The sequence below is a fragment of the Polypterus senegalus genome, chromosome 13, assembly GCF_016835505.1.
Source record: "Polypterus senegalus isolate Bchr_013 chromosome 13, ASM1683550v1, whole genome shotgun sequence".
Lineage (NCBI taxonomy): Eukaryota > Metazoa > Chordata > Cladistia > Polypteriformes > Polypteridae > Polypterus > Polypterus senegalus.
In genome coordinates, this window is record NC_053166.1 from 44,659,974 (window position 1) to 44,675,175 (window position 15,202).

Here is a 15,202-nt window from a genome sequence, read left to right on the forward strand (position 1 = left end):
GAAGACTGCTGGCATATTGGCTCTATTAATAGAAACAAGATGGCCTAGAGACCGTTTGCTGCTAAAATGTTGTTCAGACATTCACATTAACACTTTAGAGTATCAGTTGCATTACTTATGCAATTTGTGTATAATAAAATAAAAAAGAAAAAAGCTTTTGAATTAGAAAGGGAGAAATGTATTAGTTGCCTCGCAGTTAGGAGACCCGGGTTCGCTTCCTGGGTCCTCCCTGCGTGGAGTTTGCATGTTCTCCCCATGTCTGCGTGGGTTTCCTCCGGGTACTCCAGTTTCCTCCCACAGTTCAAAGACATGCAGGTTAGGTGCATTGGCAATTCTAAATTGTCCCTAGTGTGTGAATGTGTGTGTGTGTGTGTGTGTGTGTGCCCTGCGGTCGGCTGGCGCCCTGCCCGTGGTTTGTTTCCTGCCTTGCGCCCTCTATTGGCTGGGATTGGCTCCAGCAGACCCCCTTGACCCCGTGGTTAGGACATAGTGGGTTGGATAATGGATGGATGGAAATGTATTAGTGGTCCTCTCCTTATGGATCCCCAATACTTGTGCAGCACACAACGCAAACACTGTTTTAACATATGATTGACAAGAGCTATTACGGCATTGGGGTAAGCATCTGATTTTAGAGCCTGTGCAGATCAGTGGAGCTGATTTCTTGAGCGTTAAGCCTCAAGGAGGGTGCACTGGTAAACAGTGATGGGTCACTGACACTTCCCTTTCTGCATGTTCATCTCTCTCGTCAGTATAGTTTTCACCTGCCTAAGTCACAGTGCTGTCTGTTATTTGCACAGTTGCTTTCTTCATCGGACGATCCGTCTCTCTCTCTCTTTCCCTTGTCACTTTGTTCTTCTTTGTGCACTTTGTCATTGTAGCTGTGATCAGGTGTAGCTGTCGGTTGGCTTGAAGCAAATAAATGTGCGAGTGGAATCAAAGTTGAAGTAAAGAGGGCTCTTTCTTGCGGTTTTTTATGCTTCGACAAGCCTGACATGCGCTTACTCATTTTCTAGCTGGATAGCAAGTGGTGGAATAATCTTATGGTGACATGAAGTGTTCATGCAGTCAACATGGGCCCTTTTAAAACTTCAGACTGTATTCTGCAATATACATATTTTGTATATGAGGCTGCATATTAGGATGTTAAATAGAATTTTTTTGACACATTTGTGGACCTCCTATTAGTTGGGGCCCAGGACAAAAAACCCCTTGCACTCCTGCTCTCAATCCAGTTTAGGGTTGCAGTGGCATCAGCTCTTGTTCCAATGGGAGTAACCAACCTTGGACAGGGAAAGTGTCCTTTTTAGAACCCACTTACAAAAACACAACATACTCTTACAAAGGGCAAATCTGGAACTACCAATGAAGCTAAAATGCAAGTCTATCATATGCAGGGTGGAAAAATATGAATGTCCAGAGAAAAGCCCACACAGATACGCGGAGAATGTGCAAACTCTACACAGAGAAACAGCAACCTTGGGATTCATACAAGGACGCTGCTTTTGGGAGGCATTGTGCTGCCAATGAGCAAACATATTGGTTAGTACATAATCAGTCAACATCAACAAAAATAATACATAGCATTCCTGCTAGTAAACCCTTGGTCTTCTCTTTGACCATTAAACCACCATGGCTATCAGTATAACCCAAAACATGGTAAATATACTTTATTTCCACCAGCCAGACACCTGATGTAGTTACTGCAGCATAGGCACACTTACAGTATAAGAGACAGAAACCAGGGCCATCTTAATGTATGGGCACAATGGGCACTGGCTGGGGGCTCCAGGAGCATAGGGGCCTATGATGTTTCTGATGCTGATGTATGTTTCTGTTTTGCAATCAAAACAGGGGCCGAAGCGCACTACTTTGCCCGGGGAGCCAATGATGCTGTTAAGGCGGCCCTGGCAGAAACTATAAAATTTCCAATGTCCACAGCACTAATACTCTTACATCTACTTTTTTGGCTAACGCCTTACTTCCAGGTGACTCAAAATATTTGAGATACACATACAAAAGAATTATGCAATATTTTAATTAACCACTGCACCTTTATCAAAAATGTTGTTATTAAAGAAATCCTCAACTATTAATTATGTTATACAAAGCAAAATTATTGTATTTTGTTCTGGTCAGCCATTTCATGGTAGGTAGGTAGGTAGATAGATAGATAGATACTTTATTAATCCCAAGGGGAAATTCACATAATCCAACAGCAGTATACTGATACAAAGAAACAATATTAAATTAGTAATAAAAAAAAAAAAAAAAAAATAATGCACAGGTCGGTGGCGTAGTGGGTAAGGAGACCTGGTTTCGCTTTCCGGGTCCTCCCTGCATGGAGTTTGTATGTTCTCTCTGTGTCTGTGTGGGTTTCCTCCGGGTACTCTGGTTTCCTCCCACAGTCCAAAGACATGTAGGTTAGGTGCATTGGCGAATCTAAATTGTCCCTAGTGTGTGCTTGGTGTGCGTGTGTGTCCCTGCCCGGGGTTTGTTTCCTACCTTGCACCCTGGGATTGGCTCCAGCAGAGCCCCGTGACCCTGTAATAAGGATATAGTGGGTTGGATAATGCACAGGTTTCTTTATTGTTATAGGGTGTGGTAAGAAAGCCTGCAGACACAGAGAGAACATTCAAAATCCACATGCACAGTGACCAGGCCAGGATTCAAACCCAATCACATGGAGTCGAGAAGTTAATACCTAACATATCTGCACATTTTATTAAAACAGCATAAATAAAATATTTCATAATTCAGCATCAAACATATATTTGAGAAAACACTAGTCATTTTTACCTAATAAGCAGCATTTAGAATAATTTATAGAAAAAAATTCTAAATTTTGTAGTTGTTTATCTAAACTACCACTAGTTTTACACCCTTGTCAAACAGTCTTTGATAGTCACTTAAAAAAAAAAAAAAAAAAAGAATACAAAGCAACCTAAAAGAGTAAGCATAGACTCGACTCACACACTGACGGACACCTGCTTTTTCAGTGGGATATTTTCTACTGGGCAGGAAAGGCTGTGATGTGCCATAGCAGGCGGAGAACACGAGGAAGAGAAGTCCAGAGACTGGGTTTTTCCAACAGAGGCTCTAGAAACCTGAAAAGGGTAAGAGAATATCAGCATGAGTAAAACTCACAAAATATCAGAAATATATTTATATTGCATGCGCCATTTGTGTTAATACCTAATCTATAATTTCATCTATCATTTAACACTTAATTGAGTTCAATGTCTGACAATAAAACAGAACATTCTCCAACCAGCGTTTCAACTTCTCGTTAATATAAAGGGTACAAACTAGTTTTACAAATTAAAAAGACCTGGGCTCCTGAAAGTTGACCTACAGTAGATACTACTGCTACACCAATTAATACTGTGGCTTTTTGCATATTGCCTATTGTTCTTAATTTAATATACTTCTATGAAATGTGGTTCTGTACACATTCTGGATTGTGCTGTTATGAATACATCATGCTGCATCATGCAACCACTGATTCAAATCCAAACTTGTCATACTTGACAATGAAAGCTGTATGGGTGGATAATTCATTTCAAGAAAAAAAGTTTCATGAAGGCTCAACAAATGAAATGCTGCATTTCTGACTTAATTTTTATTATCTCAAAATCTCAAAATAATCTCTCCATTTTTCTCCTTTTTCAATTCTCATTCATGCTACTAACACTGTAGTCTCTTTATAAGATTGTGGATTCTGAACCATATGCCAAAACAACAGTATGCATATGTAAATAAATAAATAACCATTCAAAATAGAATAAGATGACAGATGAATGGTTGATACATTGCCTACTGAATAATTTCAAGCACTGAATCTTCTCCCATTTCAGATAAGCCCATTTAGTTAACCTTTTCAATTATTTGAGGTATATGCTTACTACCACACATGGTGTTACAAAGGAGGACTCTAATGTCTACTGTCCATGTGAGGACACGACTGGACAGATGGAAGTCAGATTGCACAAATGTACTGTACTCATTTATCTAGAACAGGGATTTTCAGTCTCCAGTCCTGTAGTGCTACTGTGGCTGCAGGTTTTCATTCTAACTCTTTTCTTAGGTAGTGAATAGTTTTTGCTGCTAATTAACATTTTTCACCTTCATTTTAACTCCCTTCTTTTTTAAGATTCATTCTTTGAGTTGCTTAATTTTTTCCTTAAAACAGCCAAATGGAAGTGAAAGGTGATGTGAGCCAACAGATGAATAGTTAAGTCAGGGCCTCAAAACCAACCAATTTCACACCAACCAGTTTCTTAATTACAGGCCGATTCTTGTTGTTAAGTAAACCTGTTATGTAATTCCATGGCTTGTTGCTGCTCTCATTCTGCCACAGCAGACATTTTTCACAAAACTGTTTTGTTACATTTTTCTAAGAGCATCGGTAAGATGTTTTGTGGATCTCAGCAGATCAACATCATTGAGACCTTCACCTTTCTTTATTTTCAGATATTGTGTGATGGACACAGGTTAACTGTTCATGTTTTGGCTTGTTTTGCATCTCCTTATTGTTTAAGGAAAAAAATACTTAAGGGGATAAATCTTTAAGAGCAAGTCAAGCAAAATTAAGGCAAAGGAATTAATAAGCAGTAAAGCCTAATCACTAATTAAGAAAATGGTTAGAATTAAAAACTGCAGCCTGTAGTAGCACTCCAGGAGTGGAGCTGGAGACCACGATCTAGAAGGATCCTCTAATAAATCAGGCAGCAATCAGCATATATTGACCTCCCCACGTTTCTAATTACAGCACTTTTTTTTTGGAAGCTAAACCTTGTCATTCTGACATTAAGAACACTGATTTTAAGATGCAAGGCACTGGATACTTGTTTGGATATTTGGATAAAGACTGTCTGAATGACAAAGTGCATCCTGAGGTGAAACAATAAAGGTAAATATCAAGCAGGTGACCAGACAATATTTTGAAATGCACCTCACTACCAGAGTTATCTATTAATCACAGAAGACAGAATATACTCTCTAGGGGGCAGATACTCAACTTGAATGCAAACGGGACCCTATTGGCTTGTCTATAATTTTATATTAAGGAGGAGATACTAATGGCTGCAATTTAAGGATCTTCTTTCATTCTTTCTTTGCTATGTCAGTCTAGTTCAAGCATATTAATGGGGAATAAATCTTTAAATGGGTTTGCTTATCTTATGTGTTAACAGCTCCTTAACATACCCTCAGATAGCCTCATCACTGCAGAAAGGCACATCAGGCCAGCCATGCTTTACGTTTGTTTTTATGCCATGTACTCTGAATGTGCTACTGTTACACGAGAACATCTACTCCTGAAAATGCAAGTTCTTGGAGATTACTATATCCAAGAAGTGTCATGAGACACACAACATCTGTGATTGGTAAGATATTCACAGAAAAAAACATATTCTAAGTGGGTATCAGTGGAGTTGAGGGAAGGAGCACAGGGAAATATCTGGTTTTGAATAACTAATCAAAACCAATAAAAACCATAATTTGTGTATGTTGATTTGTTATTTGTTATGCTTAAATAAGGCACTGGGTAGCGGTCTGGTTAGTTAAAAACACTGTGATCCAACAAACTGAATGAAGTAACTACAGGGATGAGTAGAGCAGGGTGGTTACAGTGGTTCAGGCCTCTGCTCTTTGTCCTTTTTGGCCCAAGTGTCAATGTGGAAAAAGACTGCATGTAGTGTTACAATAGTTACTCTTTTATTTACTTTATCGTCTTTTAAAATGTCTCATATTGGGAAGATAAATTATATGGTTAATGGGGGGAATTTGGTAATCAAACTTAATCAGTAATTATGAATAGTCAATTTGCCATTATTATAAATATTATATTAAAACACACATGGGCACTGATCTGCATCTTGGAGTCTTTAAATGTGACAAAACCAGCACCCACAAACTTATACTTCTTCTTTTGAGCCACTACCCACCAAAAGGTTTCTGCATGTCTCTGAAATCCACTATATAAAGCAATATACAAGCAGAACAAAAAAAATATATACAATAGCTAAATATCACCATTCTGCTTTAGAAAACCAAACAGATTTGTTCATTCCGTTGTGTCAGAAAATGGATGGATATTTTTCAGGCACTTTGCTTCACATAAAAGCTAAACCACCTACTTTCAATTTACTAAAGAGAGCTGTGCTGTGTGGATTTAGACAGGATCTAAGCATTGTTAGAAAAAGAGGACTGTTGAAAAGCGTTTACTCCCATTATGCACCTACACAGAGGACATAAATAGAAACGATCCGATAAGTGAGGTACACATTTGAAAAGGAGACTTACAGTACAACTGATTTCTACATGCTGTATGGAAAACAAATGCAAGACAAAAATCGATTACACAATCTGTTTTGTGGGTTTTAAATGGTAATAACCTACCTTTTCATTTCAATACATCCTGAAGGAATAGGACAAAACAAAATATTTAAAACATTACAAATTAAAGCAAGTTTAAGAGACATAAACCATCCATCCATTTTCTAACCCGCTGAATCCGAATACAGGGTCACGGGGGTCTGCTGGAGCCAATCCCAGCCAACACAGGGCACAAGGCAGGAACCAATCCTGGGCAGGGTGCCAACCTTCCGCAGGACACACACAAACACACCCACACACCAAGCACACACTAGGGCCAATTTAGAATGGCCAATCCACCTAACCTGCATGTCTTTGGACTGAGGGAGGAAACCCACGCAGACACGGGGAGAACATGCAAACTCCACGCAGGGAGGACCCGGAAGCGAACCCGGGTCTCCTAACTGCGAGGCAGCAGCGCTACCACTGCGCCACCGTGCCACCCTGCCATAAACCAGGGATCATATATTGAGGCTGGGCATATAAGTAAAGGGGCTTATAAAGTTCATTACCAAACTATTACTGTCCAGGTGGGCTGAATTAGGAATGAAGCCGAAGGAGCAAGAGTACAGAATTGAAACCAAAAAGCCCAAAAGGTGACCAGAGTGGTGCTATAGTTGGAATGACGGGACACTGAGCAGATTGGATTTTACAGATGGAAACATTTATAATGTGTTGAGAAATGAGGCAGCTGTAAGGCCTATTCTAAAGGAGATGAGAGGAAAATTCAAGAGGAATGTGAGGCTCCACTGACCATACGGATCAAATTGCTCCAGAGAGCCTACCTTTTCTCTTATGCATTTCAGAATGTCTTTTCATTGAGTTTTTTAATTTTACTGTAGGTACTGTGAAAAAACCTGACCAGAATGTCTAATGTAATAGAGTGGATGGGAGATGTTTAGGGTAAAAGTAAGACAATGTGCATTCACTACATGAATGGAGCTGATGATAAATACCAGACACAGGGGAAGGAGCTGCTCAAGTGTTGCCTAACACACAAGTTTGGGGTAGAGGTGACCAGTGAGGCTCTTATGCAGGAGCTGAAAATAGAAGTTCACAACAAACAGGTGTTACTGAATTGAGCAGTTGGCAGTGGGGCAAAGTTCTTAAAAGATGAGAACCAACTACTTGGAAACAAGCTGGATGGGCATATTGACAGAAGAGACCAGTAGAGATGATGAAATAATTATTATTATTATTTTTGAAATTTGATTAATCTTATTGCAAATCATTCCATACAAATCAATCCATTTTTACAAAAAGTAGGATTGAGAGAAAATCGACCCCCACCCCTGAGAGAGAGAGCAAGGCCAACGGAGTAAAACTTAAGGCTTGTAAACATACCTAAATTGATGAGTTTGATAAGCCAATAGAGATGAATGGAGAAGAAAAGGAAATACAGAAATAATTGCTTCCTCTGTGCTTTAATAGCTTATTCTAAAATATTACTGATTAGATCCTGCCATGTTTTGAAAAAAATCTGTACAGATCCTCTGAGTATTTGATTTTTTCCAATTTCAAAATAGTATAAAACATCATTTTCCCATGGACTTAAAAGAGGAGAGTTAGGATCCTTCCAGTTTAGCAAAATAAGTCTGCGTGCCAAAAGTGTAGTGAATGCAATCACAGTTTGTTTGTCCCTCTCCACTTTAAACCCATCTGGAAGAACACCAAACAGGTGTTTGAAAGGTAATTAAAAATGTTGGTCCAGAATGACGATAATTTGGTGCAGGCCCAAAACATGCGACTCAGTGAGGCTGGGACTTGATTGCAGCATTTGCAGGTTGGATCATGAACTGGAAACATTTTGGATGTTTGGATTAGGTGAGACAGATGTGCTCGATATATAATTTTGAGTTGAATAATTGTATGCTTTGCGCATATGGAGCTCGAGTGAAGTCTCTGCATTGCTATTTTCCACTCCTTTTCTGATATAATAATTGAGAGATTTTTTCCCAGTGTCCTCTTGGATCTTTGAAAGGGAGGGACTGTAAAATAATTTTATACATTGCAGAGATGGTGTCTGAGTCCTTGAAATTGAGCAATATATTTTTTCCAGCGTGGACGAGGGTGCAAGATGAGGAAAATCCAGGCAGGTTCTGTTTAACAAAGTTCCTAATTTGAAGATAGTGAAAGAAATGTGTAGCTGGAATGTTAAATTTAGATTGTAATTGTTCATAGGATGCAAAGACGTTGTCTATATAAAGATCTCTAAGCAAGTTAATCCCAGAGATGATGAAATTAAGCTGAAAATGGAAACACTCAAGAGGAATGGAATGATAAGAATGGAATTCACTATTTAAACAGAGACTGATCATGACAAGTTCACAATAGAATTAACTAAGGTGCATTAAAAATGACAAAAGAGGGCAGCTGCTCAGTGTAGAAGCAGAGTTTGGGAAGAGACATATCTAGATAGTTAGAAGGACAGGTTTAGAACAGATCTGACCAGAGATGCTCAAGGAAAAGAAGAACGGAAAAAAGTTCAGAGTTAAGTTGAGATACAAATATCAATAGGAATGATAACGATGTTAGAAAGTCTATGACAGAGTGATTTTACTCAGTGGAAGGGAGCTGGTAGAGTATTTGTGTGACAAGTAACTTCAGACATTATTACTTAATGCAATTACAGCAAAAGATAGAGTGAATGGAGTTGGTGGAGTTAGGTGGAGCGGACGTTGGGGGGGAGTTCAGGACAGGATCAACTACTGGAATGATGTAGTAGAAAATGTTCCGGAGAGTTATAACCAGAAAGGTTCCTGGAATGTAGCCCAAATTAAATGGTTAAAACAAAGAATTCGAGCACACAGGAGTATTAACTTTGGTAATATAACTTTGGAGTGTCATGCGTGTGTGCCTGGGGATCACCTTCCTGGATTTTCTGAGGTAGGTGGTACCAGATGGGATGAGAGGGTGTGCTCACGCTAATGGTTTATCCCTTTCCGCCAACAGCCCTAAGAAGCTACTAGGAGAGGGCAACTGACCCGAAAGCAGCATTCTGAGCCAGCCCTGCACTTCTGGTCGAGTATCTATAAAATTTGATGGTCCCTAGAGGAGGTTAACTATTTTTTTGGACTTGAACCTGGCCTTGAGTAAGCTCCTTCATGATACCTGACCCTACATAAGAAGAATTATTCTTTTGTTGAGCCATTCAATTCTCTGTGATTTTCTGTCATTAATCCCATCAAGCACAGTTTTTGTTTGCTATTCTGCATCAATTAAACGGAGCATTTCAAACAGCCTTGTGCAATTCTTTCCACCCGGTCACAGGAGGAAATTCACAGTTAGAAAACAGTAGGTGGCACATGTTCAGGGTTGTTACTTGTAGGAGTGAAACAGGATGGACTCCTGGAAACTGAAATGGAATAGACTTCAGTGAGCAGTTTTAGAGAAAAAACTGGCCTGGCTATAAGACGTTATATGAAATAGACAGTCCATTAAGCTCAAGTTGAGACATTGCTACTTCTTGTTTTTCTCCTTATTTTTAAGTACAGTACATAGCCATGTGCGACATACAGTATATTCCTTCATGGAAATACAAGATTCACATAAACTCTGTCACCACACAGTAGGTGAGAACACTACAAAAACGGAAGTGCCAAACTGTGCAAGTATGGACTTCATTTGGACCTTAGTATGTGCCTAACCACTCTGATCTGTCACGGATATGATTTGGATTGCTCAGTTAGCTATCTGTGGGAAGCAAAACCCAAATAACTCCATTATCATTAGAAGCTGGATGAATAGTCTCTTAACACACAGTGTGTGTAGTATCACTTCATAATGTGCTGCCAAATGAGTGAACAAAAATGATCATCATTTAACGCATACAGAACTGTACTTTATTACTGCAAATTAGTATCATTTTTTTAACATGAAGTAATAGTGTGGGAAGTGCAGTGACTGGTGAAATTGACTCAAAGCTAAAGAGTCAATGGTTTATTCTGCTCTAGGAAGTTACGCAACTGAATATCTTGTTATATTTTAATCCATCCACTTCCTGAACATAGGTCATGGGATGAACAGGCACAGGGTAGGAGTGCAGATAATCTTAGATTGGACAAGCCCTGGTTTTATACAATAATTAGCTTTTTTTTAATGGAAAAAAACAGTTTTAATCCAATATGACATTACTGTTCATGCCAGCTACTGATTCATACTAACTTGTATAAACAATATTTTGAAGTATTAACCCCTAAACTCTCAGTGTCCTCTAATTATATGGCATGACATTGACATATACTGTAAATGTTACAGATGCTGGTCCTTTGTAGGGCACACTAACATCCAGCCACTTTAACATAACCTATCCAAGAAACAGCATGCAAAGGAACTTGAGGCCTCAGCAGAAAACCACACAGACAGACAAACTTGCAAACTCTGTCCAAAAGGCACGCCAGGTTTCAAATAAATTGGAAACCCATGTGCTACGTTTTCTTTTATCAAAAGGGGCCTTTGATATCAACATTTATATAGTACTCTATATTACTTTTACTACATGATAATCACACACCTTTCCTATCCAAATTAGGGTTCTGGTGGGTTAAAGATCCAGGTTGCATTCTTCTCCACACCAATGGAGCCAACACAGATTTGCCACTTTACCTAACATACATGCCTTTGGTGTGAGGTTATCAAGCACGTGCAAACTACAGATAGACAGCAACTAAATTAAACCCAGGTCACTGGATCCGTAAGGTACCAGCACTATCCACTGTGCTACTATCAATGCACCACAGATTACCATACATAATAAAAATGACTCTATACTTCATATACCTGTATATGAGGACGGAAAACACACAAAAAAAACCTGAAAAATCCTGCAGTGGCCAATTTCTTTTTTCAAATTTTGTGACTTTCCAGTAAATACCAAAAAAAAAAAAAAAACCCTGGAATACCAGGAAACATCACAACTTTGCTGAAAGGTAAAATTATTATTATTAACAAAACACCAGAAAAGCTTTTCACAAAAGGCCATAATATAATACAAGTGTCGGTATTTACATGATTGTCGAGTTGTTATACTTCCTCTAAGAAACAGTAGGGGTGACCAGCGTCCATAAGCAAAATAACATTGTCAGTTGTGGCAGCGGTTCAAGAATGCTGGCCTCAGGCCAGTCCATTGAATTCTAGACTACTGAAAGCCATCCCAGGCCCAGACCTGTTGAAAATGGTAAGCAGTTAAAAGGAGCAGCCATTTTGAAAGACTGTGAACAGAGTCACCCCTTGACTAAGGTGTTACACGTTTCTGCAGAGGTTGGAAAATAAAGCCAGAAGAGCTCTAACAGCCTGTTGCAGGTGTTATCAGTGTTATGCTGCAGACAGAGTTTATGTTTTATTTTTATGTTGCCTCATTATTGTTATTACGTTTTATTTTAATATTCATTTCTTTACATTGCTTTGTTTACTAATTTTATATGTTTTCTGTATATATTTATAATTTGCCTTATCCTCTTTATGTTGAGCTTGTGGGGACAGGGCCTCCTAATGCTACATCTGTTGAATCCACAAACTGCCTCCCAAAGCTTTATATAAATGCAAAAATCATTGTGTGTAATACAGTGACATTAGGATATTCTGGAACTGGAAGAGAATAGAATAGAGCTAAACATAAAGAAGACAAAATATATGGTATGCAGACCATAGAAGGAGGGCACGATAGGCATTGACATACAAGAAAAGAACAAAGTTACAGATTCCAAGCACTTCAGCTCACATTTTTGTTCTGATGGTGACAATCTTTCTGACGCCTGAACACGATTTTACATGGCCTGGCTGAAGTAGCACCAGGTCACGTGATTCTTCTGCAACTGAAGGATGTCAAATTATAAGTCTGTTGCCCACCCAGTCATCAAGTACAATACCAAGTGCAGGCCCACAACCATGAAATACAGAAAAGATGTAGGTCATGGAAATGTGAATGCTATGCTGGACCCTCAGCTTACCTCAACTCAGCCATGTAATGAATGAAGACATAAAGAAGATCATAAGAATGACACTGATTGCAGAGAAGTAGTGCAAAATGTGCTTTTGATGGTATGGCCATGTGATCTGCAGTGACAGCCAGTTAGTGGCAAAGACAGCCCTGTGCCTCAGCACACAGAGAAAGTGGCCATGTAGTTATATGCGCAAAGTCAAAGCCATCCCTGAAGATATTCTGGATCAGAACAAGTGGAAAGTAAAGTAATGAAAAGTGGGCCCTGCATCAATGTGGGACAAAGGCTCTTGCCCTTTTAGATTATTGAATGTAAACCTTATTTTCTTACCTTACAGCTAACATGTTCGATAATATGTTGTGTTAACTACATAGCCCTGTGAAATACAATGGTCTGGCCATAATCATAACCATTAATATGTTTGTGTGACTGAAGATTTTACTTCTAGGTCTTTATACATTAGCAATGGCAGTACAAATTTCTTGAAGTTACCCTGGTAGAAACCTGTCTGGTTGTTGAGATTTTATTGTGAGCCTAATCTCTGGGTCTCTAGTGGATATGATGACCATAACAAATATGCAAACCTAATCATTTTAATGCCTGATAATAATAATCTTCCATGCTGGTTTTCTTGAAGTTTCCCCAGGATCAGTAATACAACTGCAGATACTATAGTTCAGCAGTGGGAAACTTTGCTCCTAGAATTATTCAGTTGCCGTCTCTCTTCATTGCTACCAGTCTTTTCTATAGCGATTGTTTACACCTGTTGATGACATCCTGGAATAACTGGATTAAAAGGCTCCTGGAAGTGTTGTGAGATGGGCTACTCTGCACTGTGTGGTGGACCCCTTCCTAATGGAAGGACTGGGTGCAACATAAAAGAAGCCTGCTGCCTTCATTCATTCAGAGAGCCAGTGTTGGAAAGGAGGAGGACAAAGCTTGCCAGAAGGAGCAGAGGAGGAGGCAGTAACTGAAACACAGAGAGCAAGAAGAAGGCAAAGAGTTGATGTGTGCTTACTATACTGCATATTATAAACTGTGGTGGGAAACACTTACAAAGGAAGTGTTTCCCATGAATAGAAACTCTCTTGCACTTCTAGTCTTGTGTGAGGATTGATAGATAGATAGATAGATAGTGTGGACGCTGGCCCGGACACAGACAGGCAGACATGTTGTTCATCACCCAACACACTGTTTATTTACAAATATTTACAAACTTTGTGCACTCACAACCCCAGTGCCTCTTGCACCGATTCCCCCAAGTCCAGGCCTCACAGTCTCTGTGCCTTGCTCTCCTGGCCGCCTCCAGTCCTCACTCCAGCTCCGTCCTCTTCCACCCGACTTCTGCCAATGCCTGGAGGGAGGCGGCCCCTTATATACAGCTCCCGGATGAGCATCAGGTGTTCCCGGCATTCCTCCCTTGGCCACGCCCCAGCGTGGTGGAAGTCCTGGCTGTCCTCCTGGCAGCTCTCCGGGTGTCTCCCAAAGTCTTCCCCCCAGCACTTCCTGGTGTGGCGGAAGTGCTGGGCTCTCGGGATATTCAGGCACCGGGGCGCCACGGGTCCCTACAGGGCTGGGCTTCCAAGCCCTTTACCCAAGGCCCCAAACATAACCAGGGCGGACGCCCCCTCTCGGTCTGGAGGAGGCACAAGCCACAATAGATAGATAGATAGATACTGTTTCTCATTTCTGCACAGGAGGAAATTCAGCTTTTTATAAAATTCCTTTAAAGAAATAAATGCAAAAATAGGCAGATAAGTAACTCAATAAATATAAATACATATATATATATATATATATATATATATATATATATATATATATATATATATATATATATATATATATACATATATATATATATACATACATATATATATATACATACATATATATATATACATACATATATATATACATAATATATATATATACACATATATACATATATATACACATATATATATGGGCAGCACGGTGGCGTAGTGATAGCGCTGCTGCCTCGCAGTTAGGAGACCCGGGTTCGCTTCCCGCTGCGTGGAGTTTGCATGTTCTCCCCGTGTCTGCGTGGGTTTCCTCCCACAATCCAAAGACATGCAGGTTAGGTGGATTGGCGATTTTAATTTGGCCCTAGTGTGTGCTTGGTGTGTGGGTGTGTTTGTGTGTGTCCTGTGGTGGGTTGGCACCCTGCCCAGGATTGGTTCCTGCCTTGTGCCCTGTGTTGGCTGGGATTGGCTCCAGCAGACCCCCGTGACCCTGTATTCGGATTCAGCGGGTTAGAAAATGGATGGATGGAGATATATTATATATATATATACACACACATGCAAACTTTGGTTTGAAAAAAGAAGAAAATCAAAAAGATTGAGGCATTATGCAGGTGTATTGCCATTGGTATAAAGGCTTTTCTTGACAAACTTCTGCTCAGTGCTAGTGTGTCAGCGAGAGGATGTGAAGCACTGTGAATAATGGCACTCAGTTTTGTTTTAACTCTCTCCTTTGCTACTACCTCCAAAGGTATTATTATTATTATTATTATCAGGAAACAGATTTGGAAAATGAAAGAATGAATCATATTATAAGAACTGCAGTGGGCAATGCTTATTGAAAGCAACTTGATGTATTCTGGTTTTAGAATGAATTTCATACTCTTACTAAATTAACAATTAATATTCACATGTAAAAGTTTAAAATCAATTATATGTTGTAACATTCTTGACTGATTTCTGAATTGTTAAATAATGATCTACACGTAGGGTGCTATACAAAATAAATGGAAGTTTTCTGTAGGTCTTTTCGACTATAAGATTATTCTATTTTTCTCTCTCTCCTGAATATATTTTTTCTCTTTACAATAAAAGCAAATGACATCTAAAGTCCACTGA

The 15,202-nt window shown here is 39.4% G+C and overlaps 1 protein-coding gene across 3 annotated transcripts in view; it reads right to left on the minus strand.

Moving 5' to 3' along the window:
- LOC120543380 (E3 ubiquitin-protein ligase SH3RF1-like) overlaps positions 1-15,202 on the minus strand; it is a 147,676-nt gene that overhangs the window by 24,327 nt on the left and 108,147 nt on the right. For all 3 annotated transcript variants that reach the window (XM_039776432.1, XM_039776430.1, XM_039776431.1), the window contains one exon: positions 2,974-3,107. In XM_039776432.1, the coding sequence (XP_039632366.1) occupies positions 2,974-3,107 (134 nt within the window). The remainder of the gene's footprint in view (positions 1-2,973; positions 3,108-15,202) is intronic.